This window comes from Phycodurus eques, chromosome 23 (genome assembly GCF_024500275.1).
Source record: "Phycodurus eques isolate BA_2022a chromosome 23, UOR_Pequ_1.1, whole genome shotgun sequence".
NCBI classification, from domain to species: domain Eukaryota; kingdom Metazoa; phylum Chordata; class Actinopteri; order Syngnathiformes; family Syngnathidae; genus Phycodurus; species Phycodurus eques.
In genome coordinates, this window is record NC_084547.1 from 3480307 (window position 1) to 3499385 (window position 19079).

Genomic DNA, 19079 nt, shown 5'->3' on the forward strand with positions numbered 1-19079 from the left:
CGCCATCTCCGGGGGCTTGTTCGTCCTTACAGGGGTGTACAATCCTGAATTTCACAAAAAAGCTGGGCGAGACCCTCTTATATGCCCGACCCACGGTGAAAAACGTACTTGTCGAATACGTACGCTGAATTCCAGTGGATGAGTTAATAATTGATATTCATCTATGTGAAGACTGATTCTTTTCATGATTTCTCATAATAATTACCAACAATGTAAGGTAGGACAGACAAACATCAATAGGCAAAACTTTATTCCTGTCTAAGTAAGACAGTCGTTCTTCAAGTACGCTAAGTTGTCTGACGAGTGTGGACAACTCGGCGCACTAGTAGGATATGAAAGAAACGTTTCGTTGACTTTGATGGCAATTTTTTTGCTGCCCAGCATCACTAAGCGGACCCATGTCATGGCTATAGAGGCGTTGTGTTTCCTTGTTGTGCTCTATGTCTGTGCTTGTTTCCATCAGACATGTCAAATCACTTAAATTGCACTGATTCTAAGTGTCTTTACGTGTTCCCCTGGTTTTTGAACAAAATATGAGCGTCAAATGTTGTCTCGTGCTAAAGGTCATCCCCTCATGCGAAGCATTCCATCACAAGGATTTGTATGCGGTCGTCAAACTTGCCGGTGTGTAATTCTACATCTGTTTTCATCGAGGGCTGCTTCTCAAAAGTCACACAATTGTCAAAGATACACGCGCTTGTTTTGTCACCCAAAATGTTTAAAAATATTTTTTAAAAATGCACACGCAGGGTTTTGCACTGACGTGACTAAGCCGCAGCTGTCGAGTTTACTTTCTGGTGTCAAAAAAAGCAAAGACAAACAAAAAAAAAAGTTTTACAGTTCATGTCAACACACCAGCCACTTTAGCAGGTAACAAAAGGTTCCTGCCATTTGAACAATGACCCGTTTTTCTACTCAAAGCCCCGCCCCCTGTGCAGTGTCGATATCCAGACCGCCAGATCAGTGATCGTCCCATCTTGTTTTTGGCTCTTTGTCTAGTAGGAACGCGGCTTCTTCTCGCCGTTTTTGCCGTGTGTAGATATGTAAACCTTAACGACGCTATCGGATAGATGTCGCTCTTGAACGCTTCTCGTTGAGTCTCGTGTTAGCTTTTGACTCCTCGTCGACGGAACCCGTTGCCGTAGATTTGCTGCCTCGTCCTGTACTGCTCTCATTTCTTTCAATCTTTCTTGGTGTGTCGTGCTTTTTTCTTTTCTTTTTTTTTTATTGAGACAATGTCTTTGGAGGTCTTCAGGCTGTGTTGTTTGGCTTGGCTCTATTCCCTCGTTTTGCTTTTTAACCCAATTTCATCTGTGTCTGTTTGAAGCATGTCAGCAGCCTAAACGTCCACAGCAAATCATGTGATCCAGGTCTTACGTTCCCAATACTCTGCACGAGTAAATTGGGGCCGGTCATGTAATTTTCAGTTAAAAAAAGATCAAATGTGTTGATTTTCCGAAATAACGGTCACAACGCGACATAATAATCCAGAGGTACGTAGCACGCCGAATGGAGCGGCAATGGTTTCGTTTTATAACGCAACTTTCACAAACGCACTTTCACGCTCGCGAGGCACCGACCGCTATACGGAAACGTTTCGCTGACACGGCCGACAGTCAGGGCAATGTGACAAATTCTACAAACTAAGTCTGCAAAGCCGAGGAAGAGGAGCACTATGGTTATGCAGCTCGCCGGGCGAAATCAAACCGTTGAGAGTTGCCTTCTAATAGAAGCCTAGCTAGTGTGAATTGTTTCATGACAAGCAAACTTGTGGGGACAGAAAAAAAAAAAAAAAACGTGATAATGACATCCCGACTCTGCATTTTTCTACGTGTCGACTCACTCTGGCAGCTTCACCGTGTATTAGTGTGTGTAGCTCTCCGAAATGAGCACCGCTGATAAGTTGGCATTTTAATTTCTTTTCATCGGTCGAAATTATTTCCCGAAGCATCTGAAAGGCGCGTTTTGCTTTTGCGTTCCCACTTGGACACTGAATCAGGAGCAGAATGTTTTTTTTGTTTTTTTGTTTTTTTCCCTCACCTGACATAAGACGGTGAGCTCAAACCACATAAAACCTCTTCTTCCTGCTCTGTATGGCAACTACTGTCACTTCTCCTGTTTTGTATTTCGGATTTTCCTCTGCATGGAGCCCAGTCCTACGTTCTGTGACTTGCTCTCATTTGTCTCCGGTGACTCGCGTCGGTGAAAGATTTTGCCGTTAATGATTGGTGAGTGCATGGGAGGGGTTCAGCTTTTCGGCTCTATTTCATGTTTAATTGTGAGCGTGAAAGGAAAACACGGAGGAGCCTTGAGATTAATGTTGAAATCAGTGAGTGCATGGTTGTATCATTGATTGTTCTTTTTCTAAAAAGCCTAATGTGACGATGATCATCATTCATAATTCCCATATGAATTTATTCCCCCCCACCCCCCTTGTGGTATTGTAAGTAGGCTCGTCAGTCTTCTGAAGCTGAGCCACAGCAGCCAAGTGTCCCCAAAGTTGACACTTGATTTTGACGCCATCTGACGTACACTTCATGTATTGCAGTTTTATGGGGAAAAAAAAAAAAATCTGATGTGTGATGGCAAATTGTTTATCATAACCTGCATTATATTCATGTACGCTTCTTCCAAAATTGAGTTAATTATGAAAGCTATCAGCACAGATGTAATAATAGTGCTCATGTCCCCCGCCAGTGGGTCGCGCATTCGTTGATGCCGAACGCTTTTTTGAGCTGGTGCCACCTTTGAATCTGTCTCTTTGTACATGATTTCTATTTATTTAAAGCAGAATTATATGGATCCTATCGAGCATGGATAGGCAAAAATGATGAAAATCACAAGCTTTTATTTTACAGCAGTATATTTGTTTATTCAGAGGATTTGTTTTTTTCTGTCTTTTTGGAAGAAATAAAGTCATTTTCCATTACTAGATGAGTGTCTTGTCTTTCTTTTCACATGAATGTGCGATTAATAGACTGTGTAACTTTGCGTCAGCCAAATGATGTGTATTTTAGTTTAGTGGAGGCCGCAGCAGGCCCACAAGTCTCCGTCGGAGGCGTCGGGCCCGGCGAGGGTGACAGCTGACCCCCACCACCGCCAGAAGGAATGTCCCACCCCCCAGCCCGCAAATAAACCTTGACAGCTGTAGTGAGCGTCAGGAGGGAGGCGAGCTGCTATTTTTGTCTTTCTCCTCAGCCAGAAAGAGAACATCCTGTTGGGTGGACCCTCCTTTTCTCCCTTCTGAATCGCTCCTGACCGCAGAAACTTCTGGAGAAGCGTCCTCCAGAATACAAGGGAGTCGGAGGCACCCGGGGGCACGGCGAGCGGGCGAACATGGCGCTGCTGTGCTATAACAAAGGCTGCGGGCAGACGTTTGACGGGAACGACAACAAGGACGGTGAGCGCGTCTCTCCGGACGTTCTGAATGAATGTGTGGATCCGCCTGATATTTTGCATTTATAAAGCTTCTCAAGAGTTCAACTGATAACTAGTGAGTGATGAGTTGAAGTTTGCTTGGAAGTGAACATCTGGCTCAGCATGCATGCTGCTGACTCAGTGCGTTCTCTTGCCACCAAAAGATTCCTGCCTCTTCCATCCCGGAATCCCCATCTTCCACGATGCTCTGAAGGTAACGCTTGTCACAGTGCGACCAAACCGCAGAGACAAAAACTCAACGTTTCCAAAACGTGGCCGCTTTCCGCAGGGTTGGTCGTGCTGCCGCAAGAGGACAACAGACTTCTCCGAATTTCTCTCCATCAAGGTAAAACTCTTAAACGTTTTTTTTGACATTATGACCCGAGAGAGAATTTTGTTGTTTTTAACAGGGGTGCACCCGCGGGCACCACAGCGACCTAAAGCCGTGCGCACCTCTTCTGCCCGAGGTGTCGTCCGACAAGGCTGCCAGCAAAGGTGCCAACAGCCACGAGATCATCTACCGGGGACCCAAATCTTCTGAGAAGCTGCAGAGAGAGAGACCAAGGTATGTCGTGTCGCAGGTAATCTCGTGGCTAGTGGTCGTTAATCACGCTTTTCAAATCTGGTGCGCGGGTACAGTTCAGGTGAACCCAAGACCAAATTGCCCCTTAAAGTGGCGCCGTCCCTTGCGAAGGAGCTGGAGAAACTGGACATGAGCGAGAGGGCTGAAAAGGAGAAGAAAGGTAACTTGTACTAGGTATCATTTGGACAGACGAGAGGTCATCAGCATTTGACAGACGAGGCGTTGCAGTTTCGTCAGTTGAAGTTGGAGCAGCGATGCAAAATTGCCACCGTGTGGCCCCCCGAGTGCAGTTCAGCGCCAGTTTCCATGGCAACTTTCTCAAAATAGGATCTGTTCTTGACAAACCGCGCAGCAAAAGGCCCGCTGCTACCACCTCCGATAAACACCGAACACCTCGAGCAGGCGTTCGCGCAAAGCCAGGAAACGTCGATCCAACTTTACCAATTTAACTTTACCAACTTCGGGTTGTTGAGCATCATAGTCTTCCGCTTGAAGCCTTTGAACAACCTGAAGTCGGTATCACTCTCCGGATAGACTTTCCCTGGGTTTGCGTTAACGCCTGGTCTAAGAGTTTAGTTTTTTCCCCATCAGTTGCAGTAGTACCAAGCCTACTGTTGTGTGATTTATCAAGAATAGATCCTGTTATGAGAAAGTTGCCATTGATAGTGTGAATTGTTGGACCAGTCTGATGTCCGTAGAGCTTCTCAAACTGCAATTGGGAACAGTATAACCTTTTGCAATATTTCCACATTGGAACAGTAGCCTCAGCTATGAAATGCCAATGGCCTTACGTCTGTCCAAATAATCCCTGAAACAATTTTTTTTTTAAAGTGTAAAGTAACTTTTACGACACCCTATAATGACATACCTAAAACCACATTTTTCTTTCATTGTTTCTCCAGAGAGCCCAGGTGTGGTGCAAGGCACACGATGCAAGAATTCAGGATGCAAAACAGTGAGTGGCTTTTTATTGTTTGTCTCCATGAAAGCCACAAGTGGTCCCCACGCCACACTGTGAGAAATGTGTGTATGTGTTCAGGTCTATCAGGGCCAAGAAACTGACCTGGAGGTCTGCACACACCACCCGGGTGCACCTGTCTTCCACGAGGGGTAACGCGTACGCAAAGTGTGTAAAAAGTGTGCGCTTGGGGATGGTCCTGGCTGATGCCGCGTCTCTTCTACAGGTACAAGTACTGGAGCTGCTGCTGTATCAGGACCGAGGACTTCAACGCCTTCCTCGACCAGAAGGGCTGCACTTCCGGAAAACACCGCTGGGTCCTGAAGCAGGTGTGTATGTAGCAAGGTAAAAGGTAAAAACAATTTCACTCTACCTGTGCGTGAACGTGTTTTTTTGTGTGTGTTGCCAGGACAAGAAGAAGGTGGCGTGTCGACACGACTGGCACCAGACGGCCAACGGCGTCGTGGTGACGATCTACGCCAAAAACGCCAACGCGGAGTTCACCTGCATCGAGGCCAACGGGACGGTGATCTCCTGTCGCATCCAGTTTGAGAGCGACAAGATCTTCAAGCGAGACTTCCACCTTTGGGGGGTGTGTGTGAATGCGAAGTCTTAATCGTTAGCTGCCCCCTGGTGGCCAAGATTGGCACACCAGAAGGAGCAGCACAATTAATTTAAGTTGAAGTATTAAATCATGATGGACAAACTGGAAATCTTGATATTCTATTTATGTTATTAAGTGCAATATTATCGAGTGCTATTTTCTTGATTGAAAAAATTTTTTTTTTTCCATTCTTGGGTTTTTCAGCGAGGCCGGAATGGAAAACCCAAGGCAGCGCGAGAGTACTTTAACCACCTGTGTTGCTAACACATCGCATGATCCTCCCTGTCCTCTCAGGTCATCAGCGTGCAACAGAGCGTCGTCAACATGGTCCCGTCCAAAGTGGAAATTACCCTCCGCAAAGCTGACCAGGTGGCCTGGGGGAAACTGGAGGACGCAAACTACAAGCCGGAGCCCGAGCCCACGGAGGACGAGACCGGCGACGTCGCGGATTCGCAACGTCCCGACTGGGACGACGACGACATCAGCGACTCGGACGAGGAGTGGGCCTGCGACACGGCGCAGAAGACGACTCAAGCGGAGCCGGACGGAGGCGAACGACGGGCCGGCCTGGTCCAAGAATCGCACAACGTAAAGAGGAAAGAGGTGGAGCAGGAGATGAGGAGGGCCATGGAGGACAAGAGGCAGGCCGAGGAGGAGAAGGAGGAGCTGCGGAGGCAGCAGGAAGAGGACGGATATGAAGAAATGCCGGAACTGGAGTAAAACCTCCACAGTGTGTGATAAATATTGAAAAGGTTGAGATATTACCTCCCAAAATACTCACAAACCTCATTGTTTTATGTTTTGACATTTTTATTCTAAAATGTGAGTTTACAGTCAATAAAACATTTTCCTTGCGTTGTTGTGTCACAGCATGTGGTTGTAAACAAAACATTTGGATATTTAACCGATTTGTGCAAACTACAGAGTCATCAAACCCCCAGGCATGCGCGTTATTGTGTGTAGAATACACAGAAAGTCGATATTGTTTTCGGATATATTGCGGATTGCAACTAAAAGGCCAAGAGAACTATTTAAATAAATTAGTCCGCCCTCGCCGTGTTCACCAAACGTGCTTGTAGTACTAAAGGTGTACACTAGGTGGCAGCCGCGCATTAAAATGTCGATTCCCAAACCACTTGAAGGTCGTGAAGAAAAGGTTTGCGCGTGCGCAGTCGCGGACGTGAAGGAATGGTTTGCGCGTGCGCAGTCGCGGACTTGAAGGAAAGGTTTGCGCGTGCGCAGTAGAGGTTGAACCCTGCTGGGTGAAGCAAGCGATGATTCGGGCGCCACCGTGTACTTGTGTCAGCTCACAGTACCTGACAGACATGAACGAGTGTCAACACTAACCACAGTGTCAGCCAATTGCTCCCCCCTCGGGTAGTTTTACAGGCAGAGTTGCTCTGAAACGTCGTGGTGTCGATCCAAAACACTTGAAAAATGGTAAGTTGTCCGTCTTAAATCGCCGATAATTCGTGCGCTTCGCTAATGCTAGCAAGGTGGAAGGTTTCAGGAAGTGGCTCCCCTACCTGGTCTACCTCCACCTGGCATCTGTCGGCATTACCTGGAAAATCGTCCCATAAGAAGCACGCAGTACTGTTTAAACCTGCTCATTTATTGGTAAAGATATAAGCTGTCCGTTTTTCGTTGGATTTTGAATGGAAGCGACGTGTGTACTACTTGTTTTTTTTTTGTTTGTTTGTTTTTTTAATTTAAAAAAAAAAAAAAAAAAAAAAAAAAAAAGCTCCAGGCTGTCGTCAGTGTCAACAGTAAAAGTTACAAGTGAGGCTTTATGTCAAAATAAGCTTTTCGACAACAGAGTAAGTAGAAATGGAAATAAATGCATTATTTGAGAAAGTATTTGTACATGTGAGAGTCATGTGTGTCATATTCGTAACCCTTCACATACTATGAAAGAAAAAAAAAAATGAGTCGCCATACAGTCTTGTTCAGACGCGACATATTTTCACACTCCGGAAATTATTCGCCACTCGCGCTCCGTATCGGTGCTTGCCTTAGTTAGCAATACTAACACGTTCACGAATAAATTTGGCAAAAGAGCCGAAAGTGGTCTCCGTATTGTCTCAGGCTTCTCAATAACCGACACGAAGCTCCGTTCGTGTTCGTCGAGGCTCGCTGTTGACGTTCAGCTTTTAAGTCCACTAGCTTAATGCTGACGCTGCGATGCTATAACCCTTAAAAGAATGGATTGAACACAAACGGTGCAGTAACACATATAAACAGACAATATACCTGTCCTCACGGTCGTCTTCTTTATCGCCTGCGCAGAACGACTAATATTAGTGCAGTACCGATGAGCCGGGAGAGGAGTCTCGTCTCGCCGAGGACTCTTAACACAAGCAAAGTGAACCCGCGGCGTGTTGTCTTGTCTCCCCCTCCGCAGATGCGCTTCATGCTGCTGTTCAGTCGGCAGGGCAAGCTGCGGCTGCAGAAGTGGTACACGGCCACGGCGGAGCGCGACAAGAAGAAGATGGTCAGGGAGCTGATGCAGATCGTGCTGGCCCGCAAGCCCAAAATGTGCAGCTTTCTCGAGTGGAGGGACCTCAAGATTGTCTACAAGAGGTACGCCAGCTTGTATTTCTGCTGCGCCGTGGAGGAGCACGACAACGAGCTCATCACGCTGGAAGTCATCCACCGCTTTGTCGAACTCTTGGATAAATACTTTGGCAGCGTGAGTCGCACGTCTGTGTGTGTGTGTGCTTGTGTCGTCCATGTGTGTGAGTCTTTGTGTGTAACCTGTGTGTGTCCTCGCTTAGGTGTGCGAGCTGGACATCATCTTCAACTTCGAGAAGGCCTACTTCATCCTGGACGAGTTCCTGATGGGAGGAGAGATCCAGGACACGTCCAAGAAGAGCGTCCTCAAGGCCATCGAGCAAGCCGACATCCTGCAGGAGGTCGTTTTCCCTCACTTCGCAACTGACCCTTGACCCCCGTTGACCGTAACTCGCGTCTTTTCTGTGTGTGCGTCCACGCAGGAAGACGAGTCGCCCAGGAGCGTGCTGGAGGAGATGGGCCTGGCGTAATCACGCTGGCCAGGCGGGCGAACGTGAGCACAGGCGACTCTTCCTTTGATGATATTTTCGAATACGAGAAGACCAAAAGCAGTTTTGTGTGAATATTCCAACATCGTGTACGTTGTGACGCTCTCCTGAGTCGCCGGCAGCGAGACGGCGTGCAGCACGGCGCGAGGAGTTGACTTTTGCTCGTTACCGGACAACAACGGCACTTTTTATTTTAATTTTTTAACATTTTTTTGTAAAGTAGCGACGAGGTGGAGTTTGACGGCTAGTAACTGTACATACGGAAGGATCCGTTGAGAACGAGGAACCAAAGACGTCGAACATCACTGCCGGACGTCGCTCGCGTCGTAACCACGGCCGCGACCGGATCGTCGGCGCGACGTCATCTGCGTTTTTTTTTTCTTTTCGTCCAATCAGGTGACGCGTGCGTGACATCAAAGGGAGGCTAATGAGGACATTTTCTTTTTCTTCTTCTTTCTATGCGCAAACTCGAGCACAACGCTGCCGCTTCAGTCCGCATTTTGGGCGCTTTGCTTTTTACCTCTTTCTTCTTTTTATCTTGCTGCACTCAATATTGCATTTTTTTTTTTTGTTCTGGGATGCTTTTTGCCCCCAAGCGTCGAGACTTATTCGTGTCGTTTCACGGTAACACTAAGTCTACTGCGCCGTGCCCGTCCGTGTGTAGAGGGTTCGAGCAATCGTTTCAGGGTGCCGGCTTGCAATGTTTTGGGCGGAGGCGTTTATTTGTCACTTGATTGAACATACTTTTCAAAAAGCCGCGTGGCGATACGCACGTGTCGGTCGAAAGCAGGCGGAACAGCTTTATTTTTGTGCGCGCTTGTGGCAAGGGGCCTCACGGAGGGAACTCTCGTTCGAATGCCTTTTTTTTTTTTTTTTTTTCGACGTACTAATTGTTATAATTATTATTATTATTTTTTAAGTGAACCCGCATCGAAAAGAAACAATCAGTTGTTTTGCGGAGAAACTAAAATGAGGTCCTTGGATCTGTTTGATGTTTTGCCAAGTGTGCGAAAGCAATTTTATAACAGTCAAATAAAATATTTGAAGCTAATTGGGTGTTTGCATATGTACGTGTGTTTTGTTGTTGTTTTGATGTTTTTTGTGTGGGTTGTTTGTGTTGGGGTGATTTGCGAGTGTGTGTGTTTGGGGTAGTGCGCTTTTGGGGGGGCTCAATGCAAGTGAGTTGTTTTTTTTCTGAGTGGTGTTTAAATTGGTTGAGTAGGTGGGTGTGATGTATTTTTTTTAATTTATTTTTTTATTTATCATTTTGTCATTGTGCTTTTGCTGCAAATTCACAGCAGCACTGCAGAGAGGAGTGCAGAAATTCCTTATGAATGAAGCCAGTCTGGTGACGTCAATGAGGGGGGGGCGCGCTTGACGCACGTGTCACGTGGGCCGGGTGGGCGGGTATAAGAGGGCCTGACGCTGTCCGCGGTGCTGAAAACAGGCGGCAGGAAGACGAGGAATCCCTGCTGTGGAATCTAAAGAAGTCCAGGCTCAATTCGACAGCGGCAAATGAAATTAGAATAGAGCAGCAACAACAACAAAAAGAAAAGAAAAAGAAAAGCGTGACACCAGCTCGAACAACGAGAAGACGCGCACACAGAGAAAGAGAGAGACACACACACACACACACACACACACACAAGGAAGTGCGCTGTGAAGCGTGACAACAAGACTGTGACGTCCCGACGAGTGGCGGCTGGAATCCCCTCACGGTGCTCCCACCTCAAGTGAGTCTCAACTTGTTTATCTTCTTTTCATCATCCTCAAGGCTAACTCTTTGCAATTTCAAACATGGAAATAAGGTCCATAAGAAGTTTGTGGTATTTTTTAAATTATTATTATTATTATGATTTACTGTGGCTATTGATAGCTGTTTGTTTCATTTGATCATGTTATATATGACACAGTTTGTCAATTATGTGATCTTAAAAGCGTGAATGTTCATGATGCGCGCATGAGGTGTCCTTATTGTCATCATCATCATCATCTTTCTCTTCATCACTAGAGCTGAGCTATTATCACCATTTAAAAAAAAAAAAAAAAAGCTTAGTTTTCGTGGAATTCAACATATTCATGATTGTGGTGTTCAAGTGTTGAACTATTTGTCGAGGCAGACGGTTGCTCCAGTGATTTCAAAGGGGCAGGTGTCCCTAATGAAGTGGCCATTGTCAATGCTCCTTTCAGCCAATCAGAGCTGAGCTGTGTCGCCCGTCTGTTGACACCGTGCCAGGGGGGAGGAGAGCTGGGAGGACTGCAGTGGCGGCCTGCGCATTTACTACCTGGGCCCTACCCGATGTAATTAATGCCACCTCTTATCACGCCGCAATTATCAAAATATTCAACACTGCAACAGCACGCAACTGTGCAATTTGACAATCGGTATTTATTTAATTATGCTACACAAACATCGGGAAACCAAATAGAATACATCACAGTCAGCGGAAATGCTGATTATTAAATGGAATAACGGGCGCGGATATGTTCTGCTGTCGTCGAAGTTTTGCTCTGACCGACCAATCGGAGAGCGGCACTCCGGCCCCGTGAGGACGGATTTGAAATCTGATTGGTTCAGGAAACGGTCGTTTCGCTAAAATATTTGAATTTGCGTCGGCCTGCGCCGAATCTGAAGGCCCGCAGGCAGATTACATTGACATGGCAACACGAAGGCTGAAATATGATTGGACAAAAGAAAAAGAAAAAAAAAAGTAACATACACTTACTGGAAGCAGTTGAGCCGAGAGAAACACTGTGAAATGTTAGAAATGAATAGATATTCATCATCTTTTGACACAAAGGAGTGTTGGCAATTCTGATTCCATCACCGATACGGCTCGTCGAACCGATTCCTTCTCGATTCTCTTGTCGATGTCGAAAACTTGCATAGGTCAAATATAGGCGCTGAAAATGTCTTCCCATTTTCTCCAGGAATTCCCCATCCTGTTTACCGGTGGCCATGATGGGTTACCTGCGACACCGCGAGTGCCCTTCTCCTCCTGGTTCTCCTAACATGGGCCGCCTCCGCTGACCCCACCGTGACCCCTGACACGCGGCGCGTCATCCCTACTGAGACGGCCGCGCTCGAGAGATGAGGAGAGAACGCCCGGACGAGCGGCGAAGGCAGACGACCTCTTCGACGACGTGGATCCCGAAACGCTCGCGGCGCTTTTACTGGCGGCGCTCAATCGCACGCGGGCGCAGAGCAGGAGGGAGGAGGACCACCCGGCGGAGGGGGAGGAGCGGGACAGAGACGGCCGACTGAAGCTGGAGCTGCTGATGGCCGCCCAGGGGAGGGAAGAGAGGAAGAAAGTCGAGGAGGAGGAGGAGAGGATGACCGAGAGGGTGAGCAGTCGCACCACGAGCCAGACGGTCCCGGTCCAGACGCAAGCGCCGCCCGAGCAAGGCGGCGCCGAGGAGGAGCAGCTCAACCCGGAGGAGCTTAGGAGTCTGGAGACCGTGATGAAGGAATTTCCTCGCTTGGACACGGCCGTGAAGAGAGGCGGGGATTCGGGGCCAAACCAGAGGGAGAGTCGGGGCTACGGCAGCTTCAATGACATCATCCCATTCAACAAAGGCAACAATGTGGCCACGTCCGAGAAGAAACTGAAATGGAAAGAGGAGACGCAGAAAGGCCTTCAACGTTCCATCATTCAGAGGGAACATCATGGACGACTTCAAAGACACGCCGCTGCCCGAAGACGACGAGGAGGAAGAGGAGGAGGAAGTGTTAAGTCCCGAGGAAGAGGAGGCCCGGGCCAAAGCGGAGCAGGAGGAGATGAGGAGGCAGGCGGCCGAGGCGCAGCGAGCCAAGCTGGAGGAGGAGAAGTTGGCCGACATCGCCTCGGATATGCTGCTGCGCTACATGGTCAAACAGAACGGCGGCGGGAAGTACGCGTCGCCGTCTCCCAACGCCGCCGAGGACAAGAGGTCGGAGGAAGACCGGGACCGAGACGACATCGACCCCCAGACCATCGACAAGCTGATCGAGATCTCCAGCAAGCTCCACCTGCCGGCCGACGACGTGGTGGACATCATCAGTGACGCGGAGAAGAAGAAGAAGAAGAAGAAGAAGAAGGACGTGACCCCGCTGATGCCCGCATCGCCCGCCGGCTCCTCTCCGGGATCCGAGGGCGCTCCCTTGGCCTTCGCGGTCTCCAAGCAACCTTCTCCGGGGCTCCATCTCCTTCAAAGCTGGTTTCAGGAGCAATCGCCAACCAGGTCCAAGGAATTCTGGAGCAGTCCCGTATCCAATCCGTACGTGTGGGCAAAAGCGCTGAAGCCCAAGAAGCAGAACCCCTGGGGTCTGGCACGCTACCCCTACACGCGGCCCACCTTCTACCCCGTCTACTTCCCACCTCGGCGGCCCACGTACCGGTACTACGTCCCCGAGCGCTCTGTGACCTTAAACGCCTTTCTGCAGGGCTCGCGGGACGGCGCCTACGCCTTCCAGCCCAAGCAACGCTACCTCAACTGGGTCCAACCCCGCTTGAGGAAGCCCCCCGCCGCCCTCCAGCGCAAGCCCTACTCCCCCAGATACCGCTTCCCCTCGTACCCCCAGAGGCCACTGGCCGCTCCCAGGGTCCCTCTGCCACAGGAGCAGTTTTACCAGTCACCCCCGAAGGGATACTTTTCCAACAGTAAGGGACACCTGGAAAAATACATTGAGCGGCTACTCATGAAGAGGCCGCGGGTGCAGGACTGAAAAAAAAAAAAAAAAAAAGGTGCAGTAGCGAGGAGATAACAGAGTGTTTAATTCTATGTTGACATCCTTTGCCTCAACTGATCCATTGTTACTTGGACATTCCAGGAGGTTTTCGGAACTCAGATCCCAAAACATTTGGACCTTTCAACAATGCCAAGTCAGGGGGATGATGGAAAACTGCCGGCGTTATTTCAACTTCAACAACAACAACAAAAAATTCAACATCCCGAATATTTCACATGCGAAGAAGAAGAAAAAAAAAAAAAACAGCAGTTCCAAATGTGACATGTTCAGTATTTGACGCCGGGGGCTGTGAGGCAGCTCGATAATGGCTCCAGTGACTCATCCCATTGCACAACTTCAATTACCTTGTTGCTATAGTGCCAAAGCGTACATGTTATTTCTGTTCTTTCGTTTACTGCTGCTGGGAGTCACATTGCTTTGGGGGGAAAAAAAACAAAAAAAAAACCTCAAAATAATATGTATTTCTCAACAAATCCCACTAAATGACCACATTGTGTCGATTTTGCCTCTGAATTGAATTCCATTCGGTAATGTTTAAACTGGGTTGCACAATCACCAGTATTCTGCATTTGCCGGTGGCAGTGGAAGTTGTTTACATGATGATAACTTATCTGCTGCCTAACAGGTCACTGTGACATTATATTAGGCTTTTTTATTTTATTTTATTTTTTATTTTTTTGGGGGGGGGGGGGGTCTTTTGATGGAATGTAAGCACACATGGGATGAAGACACTCACGATTGAGAATGTTCCGGGCACAACTCAGAAAAACAAATCAACCCGAGCGAGGAGTGGTTTGTACCAAATTGATATTTGAGGGCATTTGCGTATAAAGGAGTGCACGTTTATGTATAATTGCATCTAAAATGTCTTCTCTGAGGAGATGACAACGCAACAATGAAAAAGTATATCTATTTAAAAAAAAAAAAAAAAACGGCTTCAAGATGACAGAAGCAATGATGTTGTCGTACCTTGAGATCCTTGTTCGAGTGATGTACTGTTGTTGCCTGTACACGGCCTCTAGATGTACCTTGTAATTGTATAATAAACATGCGTTTGCTGGATATGCAAGTATGCGCATGTCAATGACTACTTTTGCTACACGCAAAGAAACCAATAAAGTCGACTATTTATTATTATTATTTTTTTAAATCAAGAGAAGCTTCAATGTGGACAGTGTGTGACCAGTTTCCTCATTTTTTTCTGGGGGGGGGGGGGGGATTTTGTTTGCAGTCAAAACGAGAAGAATGTTTACATCTGCTGTGAAACCAGATTGCGTGCGTGCGTCCGTGCACGCATGCTGCAATTTACATGTGGGCCAAATTCGAACGAGTTGCTGTGCAGCGGCTGCGTGAGGGAGGATGTTGGATGAGTCACCCCGCCGTCCTCACCATGTGACATCATGAATCACTGCACCTCTGCGGGCAGAGCTGCAGCCATCCGGTTCTCGTCTTCCCCCTCATACAGGCTCCTACTTGGACGCAGCATGGCCTAAGTTATTATCTTTATTACAGGAAAGGATCCAAAAGGATCAATTGTCAGCACTGGATTCCCTCTGTAGCTCAGGCTCCAGCCTCTGAGGGGGTGTGGGTTTCGAATCCCGCTGTGCCAATAACATATATGTATTTTTTAACCGCTGTAAATTAGTTCATAGTTTTGATGAGTCAGAATTAAAACATTTGATTAAGGTCATTCACAACAAAATACAAATAGAACTGACATTAAAAAAAAACCATAAATGATAAAAACATAAAGGAAGGTGGGAAATTAAGATAGAAAAAGGTTATGCTAGTTGTAGTAGCATGCTAGGGGCCTGAGTTTTGATATAAATGCTGAAGCAGTGCAAGTTTCAATAGTTTTCAGACTTTTGTTTGTCAGAGTACTTTATTGAAATAATGAAATGTCTAGACGCGATATGAAAAGCAGGAAAGTAAGGCTTTCTTCCAACGTATTTACAGGAATGAATGTGATATTTCAGCATGAGATTCTCATCATTTACGGCTAATTTAATCGCTAGTGGCATTACCCGGATACGACATCCCGGAAGTCCTTTAATTGTGAACCGGAAGCAAAACAACTCGACTCGCTGTTCAGTCTGGCTTTCAAATCATCCATGTCAGTAAAAATATAGCGAAAGCTGCTGATTTAACTTTTTTTTGGTTAATCACAAGTCTTCGGTCTTTGTTGAGTCCTGTACAGTAATAAACAAGAATTTGATGATAATAATTCAGGATTTGTGGTTCTTAAAAGTCAAACAAATGCTCGCGTCGCGTCTCGGTTAGTTTTTCGGTTGAATTGAGATCTTGTGACGAGTTGACGAGACTGAGTTGCTTTTCAGGCAGGTAAACAACAAGCGACACGTGGCGTTCACTTAAACGGAGCGACTACTCTTTTTTAAAGAGAGCCGCGTGCTCAATGAGAGCGTGACAAAGACGAGAGCGGTGACGCCGCGTGTCCTGGCGCAGCAATGTTGCAAAAAACATTCCTCCATCTGCTGTGTGCGCATTGGCCACCAGGGGCAGTATAATAGAGATTTTGCGATATACATTGGACCCCAGAGCTGCCAAATGTTACGGAACGTCCGTGTATTGTTACGGAAAAATGAAAAATATACATTTATATGTGAATATCATTTGGCTTGACTGTACTTCATAGCGTATTTGTTGTGTATGTAAACATTTGTACTTTTGTTCAGGATGTTTTTTTGGGACAGCTGCCCTTTCACAGATGACGATGACGATGATATTCCACTTTGCAGGTACATGCAATATTGACTCTGTATCGCTATGGCTGTAGTCCTTCTAACGGACTTTTGGTTCTCTTGCAGTTGTCAGGGCATCAATCTCACCAACTGCCGCTATGACAGTGGTAGGTCACAAAAGACACAAAAGGGGAAAAAACGAACACTACAAATGCACGAGAAGAATTATAAACGGTTGCATATTCCTTATGTCAGTGCGTCGTGCTGCTGAGAAGCTCGGCATTAAAGAGGCAAAGGCAGGTGAAGACTGGACGCTGTTTTGGAGTGACGCCCGTCCTTGTGAGGATAAATTTAAGGAAATGAAACCGTACCAGGTTCTCTAGTTACCATTATACGATGCCGTATTCCCTGTTTGTCGAATATTGTTGGCTCGCTGCGCTCCAGCAAAAGCAGTCCTTTTCTTTTGAATGCCATTGTCTGTTTTCTTTGTTGCAGAAAATCAACCATTTGCCCTCAATGACTGAAATCTGCCACAAAAATTCATTAGCAACTAACTGGAAGCACATGCTCAAGTTTTTCCCCAAAGACTACAACATTTTCCCCAGAACTTGGACCTTCCCGATAGAGTGTGTTTGCTCGTTTCGACTCGCTGTTATTGCAGGAAACACTCACACGAGCCGTTGTCTTTCGCAGGTACGGCTTGTTCAAAACGTACGCCAGGGACAAAGACAAGTGTTACATTTGCAAACCCAACGCAGGCAGCCAAGGCAAAGGCATCTCCATCTTTACGTCGTGGGATAAAGTTCCGCCTGAACACGATATGATCTGTCAGGAATACATCGACAAGGTGAGCCTCGCGCAGCGTTCGAGTCGGAAGATGCTCGAAACTCCCTTTTTTACATTTTTTATTTGCTTGCCGCCAGCCTCTGCTCATGGACGGCTTCAAGTTCGACATGCGCATCTACGTGCTGGTGACCTCGTGTTACCCCTGGAGGATCTACATGTACAACGAGGGCCTGGCTCGCTTCTGCACCGTCAAGTACGAAGACCCAACAGATGAAAATGTGGTGAGTGCGCGCGCTTATTTTCGGAATTCAAAACACAACAACAAACAAAAAACCTAACGTGGCTCTCCGCTTGTCAGAATAACAAGTACATGCACCTCACCAACTTTACTATCAACAAGGACAGCGAGAACTTCATCCATGATGAGAAGACGGGCAGCAAACGGTACATTTATGCCAAGCATGTGTTACGTGTACCCGATATATACACGACTCACAACAAGTTAGGGCTATTGGATAGTGGATGAACCTAAAATTTCAGCCCAAAGCCCAATATCTGTAAGTTTGTGGAAATCCTGTACGCATACAGCGTATGTTATGACACTGCCGTCTTGTAGGAAGCTGTCGACGCTGAAGAAGCAGCTGAGGTCCAGCTACAGGAACAGCGAGAAGATCTGGAGCAACGTCGAGGACGGCATCGTAAAGACTCTGGTCTTGGCTCACTCCCGCATCCAGCACGGCTACATCACTCTCTTCCCCAAACACGTGGCGGGGAGCGCCTGCTTCCAGATCCTCGGCTTCGACGTGCTGCTCGACGAGCACTACAGGCCCTGGGTGCTGGAGGTTGGCGCGTTTCGTATCTACTTTGGCTACGTGCCACGGAAATCTGCCGTTTCTAGCCATCGTTTTTTTTTTTTTTTTAGGGTCGCCCTAACGGGTCATAAAACGAAGATTTTTCGGGGGAATGTAAAGAATGAAAACATTTTTTGCCATATTTTTTTGCTTTAATTCAATGGCCATTTTGCTGCTCCATCTGCTGTGTGCGCATTGGCCACGAGGGGGCAGTATACTACAGACTTAGCGATATACATTGGACTCCAGACCGGCCAAAAGTTACTGAACGTCCGTATTTTGTGACAGAAAAATGAAAAAAAAAAAAAAAAGAATGCAACTAGGTGATTCCGCTGGTGCCAAACTGCGAGCGTGGGGGCCTACTAGTTGTTTTTGCAGAGGATAAAGAATATATGCCCGCGTATGTAGGAACATACTCATTGTTTTTGCAGAGGATAAAGACTATATGCCCATGAGTATTGTTATGTTATCTGTCTACATCTTTTGCTCGATTGTTTTTGTTCAAAGATCCTTTGCCTAAAGAGTTATAATAACGCAACAGCATGCACTGACTATTTCCTTGTTACTTCAGATCCAAGACTCGTTTTTTTGAAATTTGTTTTTTTCATGTTTTAATCTGAATGTATTTTTTTGAACAACAATTCTCAGGTGAATCACTCCCCAGATTTTTCCACCGTGCTGCCGCTGGACCGCGACGTCAAGGACGCCTTACTTTATGACACTCTGGTTCTCATCAACTTGGCTCCCTTTGATCGATGCAGGATGATCAAGGAAGAGAAGCGCAAGGTGGAGGAGCGCATGAAGCAAAACGTGCGCATAGAGGAGAGGTGCGATCCTGTTCTTGTTTTTTGTTTCTTGTTTTTTTTTTTTGCAAGCCGACGGCATGCGAAAATGTTTGTCCGCCCCCAGGCTGGAGAACGAGCAGCAGCGGCGGGCAATCATGGTGGAGGAGACGGAGAGCTACGAAGACGAGCACCTGGGAGGCTTCAAGAGGATCTACCCCAGCGGGGGAAACGAGAAATACGACAAGTACTTAAAAGTGGAGGACAGGCTCTACAGGAGCAAGAGCAACGACGCCACTGGACTTTCTGAAAATGTGCAATCCAAATAAACTTGGAAGTTGTTATACAGACCCGATACAGTATTTTTTCAATCTGTTCCTGGGATTTCTGTAGTTGTTGCTATGGATACTGAGAGGCACGTGAGCATTAGCGCCACCTTGTGGTGAGATGAGCAAACACAAATCCTTCAATGTTATTTGGAGTCTCACTTTCGTTCTGTTTTTCATGGTTTTATTGATTTAATGAGGCCAAAGTCTTTGCATTCAGTTGGGCAAGTGTGTAAATCGTTCTGAGATGTTCGACCGACGCATCTTAATGCTGCGAGGGGTCAT

General features: G+C 47.0%; 3 protein-coding genes across 3 annotated transcripts; all 3 read left to right on the forward strand.

The window, feature by feature from the left end:
• Positions 1-3211: 3211 nt before the first annotated feature.
• zgc:92429 (uncharacterized protein LOC445063 homolog) lies at positions 3212-6417 on the forward strand. The gene is made up of 10 exons (XM_061669195.1): positions 3212-3400; positions 3582-3631; positions 3707-3763; positions 3828-3982; positions 4057-4160; positions 4903-4955; positions 5040-5110; positions 5185-5287; positions 5368-5550; positions 5857-6417. The coding sequence occupies exons 1-10, from the start codon at positions 3337-3339 to the stop codon at positions 6280-6282; spliced, it is 1266 nt and encodes a 421-aa protein (XP_061525179.1). The 5' UTR covers positions 3212-3336; the 3' UTR covers positions 6283-6417.
• Positions 6418-6814: 397 nt separating this feature from the next.
• LOC133397773 (AP-1 complex subunit sigma-1A) lies at positions 6815-9672 on the forward strand. Its single transcript, XM_061669060.1, has 4 exons — positions 6815-7002; positions 7964-8251; positions 8337-8474; positions 8556-9672. Exons 1-4 carry the CDS (start codon positions 7000-7002, stop codon positions 8601-8603), a joined length of 477 nt encoding a protein of 158 aa, XP_061525044.1. The 5' UTR covers positions 6815-6999; the 3' UTR covers positions 8604-9672.
• A 1991-nt stretch (positions 9673-11663) lies between these two features.
• On the forward strand, positions 11664-18797 carry LOC133398093 (tubulin polyglutamylase ttll6-like; the record flags this gene model as incomplete). Its single annotated transcript, XM_061669703.1, is given in 11 exon segments — positions 11664-12251; positions 12253-12702; positions 16183-16216; positions 16305-16423; positions 16545-16675; positions 16743-16896; positions 16973-17116; positions 17194-17279; positions 17452-17677; positions 18335-18513; positions 18596-18797. Coding segments are annotated over 11 exon segments (2313 nt in total), but the record flags the coding sequence as incomplete, so codon positions are not given.
• Between the last annotated feature and the right edge of the window lie 282 nt (positions 18798-19079).

Bases quoted from the DNA above. Each gene is read 5' to 3' on its own strand.
- zgc:92429 (XM_061669195.1), top strand. From the start codon at position 3,337: ATGGCGCTGCTGTGCTATAACAAAGGCTGCGGGCAGACGTTTGACGGG. The intron at 4,161-4,902 runs GTAACTTGTACT...TTGTTTCTCCAG, and splicing joins GGCTGAAAAGGAGAAGAAAG to AGAGCCCAGGTGTGGTGCAA. The intron at 4,956-5,039 runs GTGAGTGGCTTT...GTATGTGTTCAG, and splicing joins AGAATTCAGGATGCAAAACA to GTCTATCAGGGCCAAGAAAC.
- LOC133397773 (XM_061669060.1), top strand. The intron at 8,252-8,336 runs GTGAGTCGCACG...GTCCTCGCTTAG, and splicing joins TGGATAAATACTTTGGCAGC to GTGTGCGAGCTGGACATCAT. The intron at 8,475-8,555 runs GTCGTTTTCCCT...GCGTCCACGCAG, and splicing joins AAGCCGACATCCTGCAGGAG to GAAGACGAGTCGCCCAGGAG.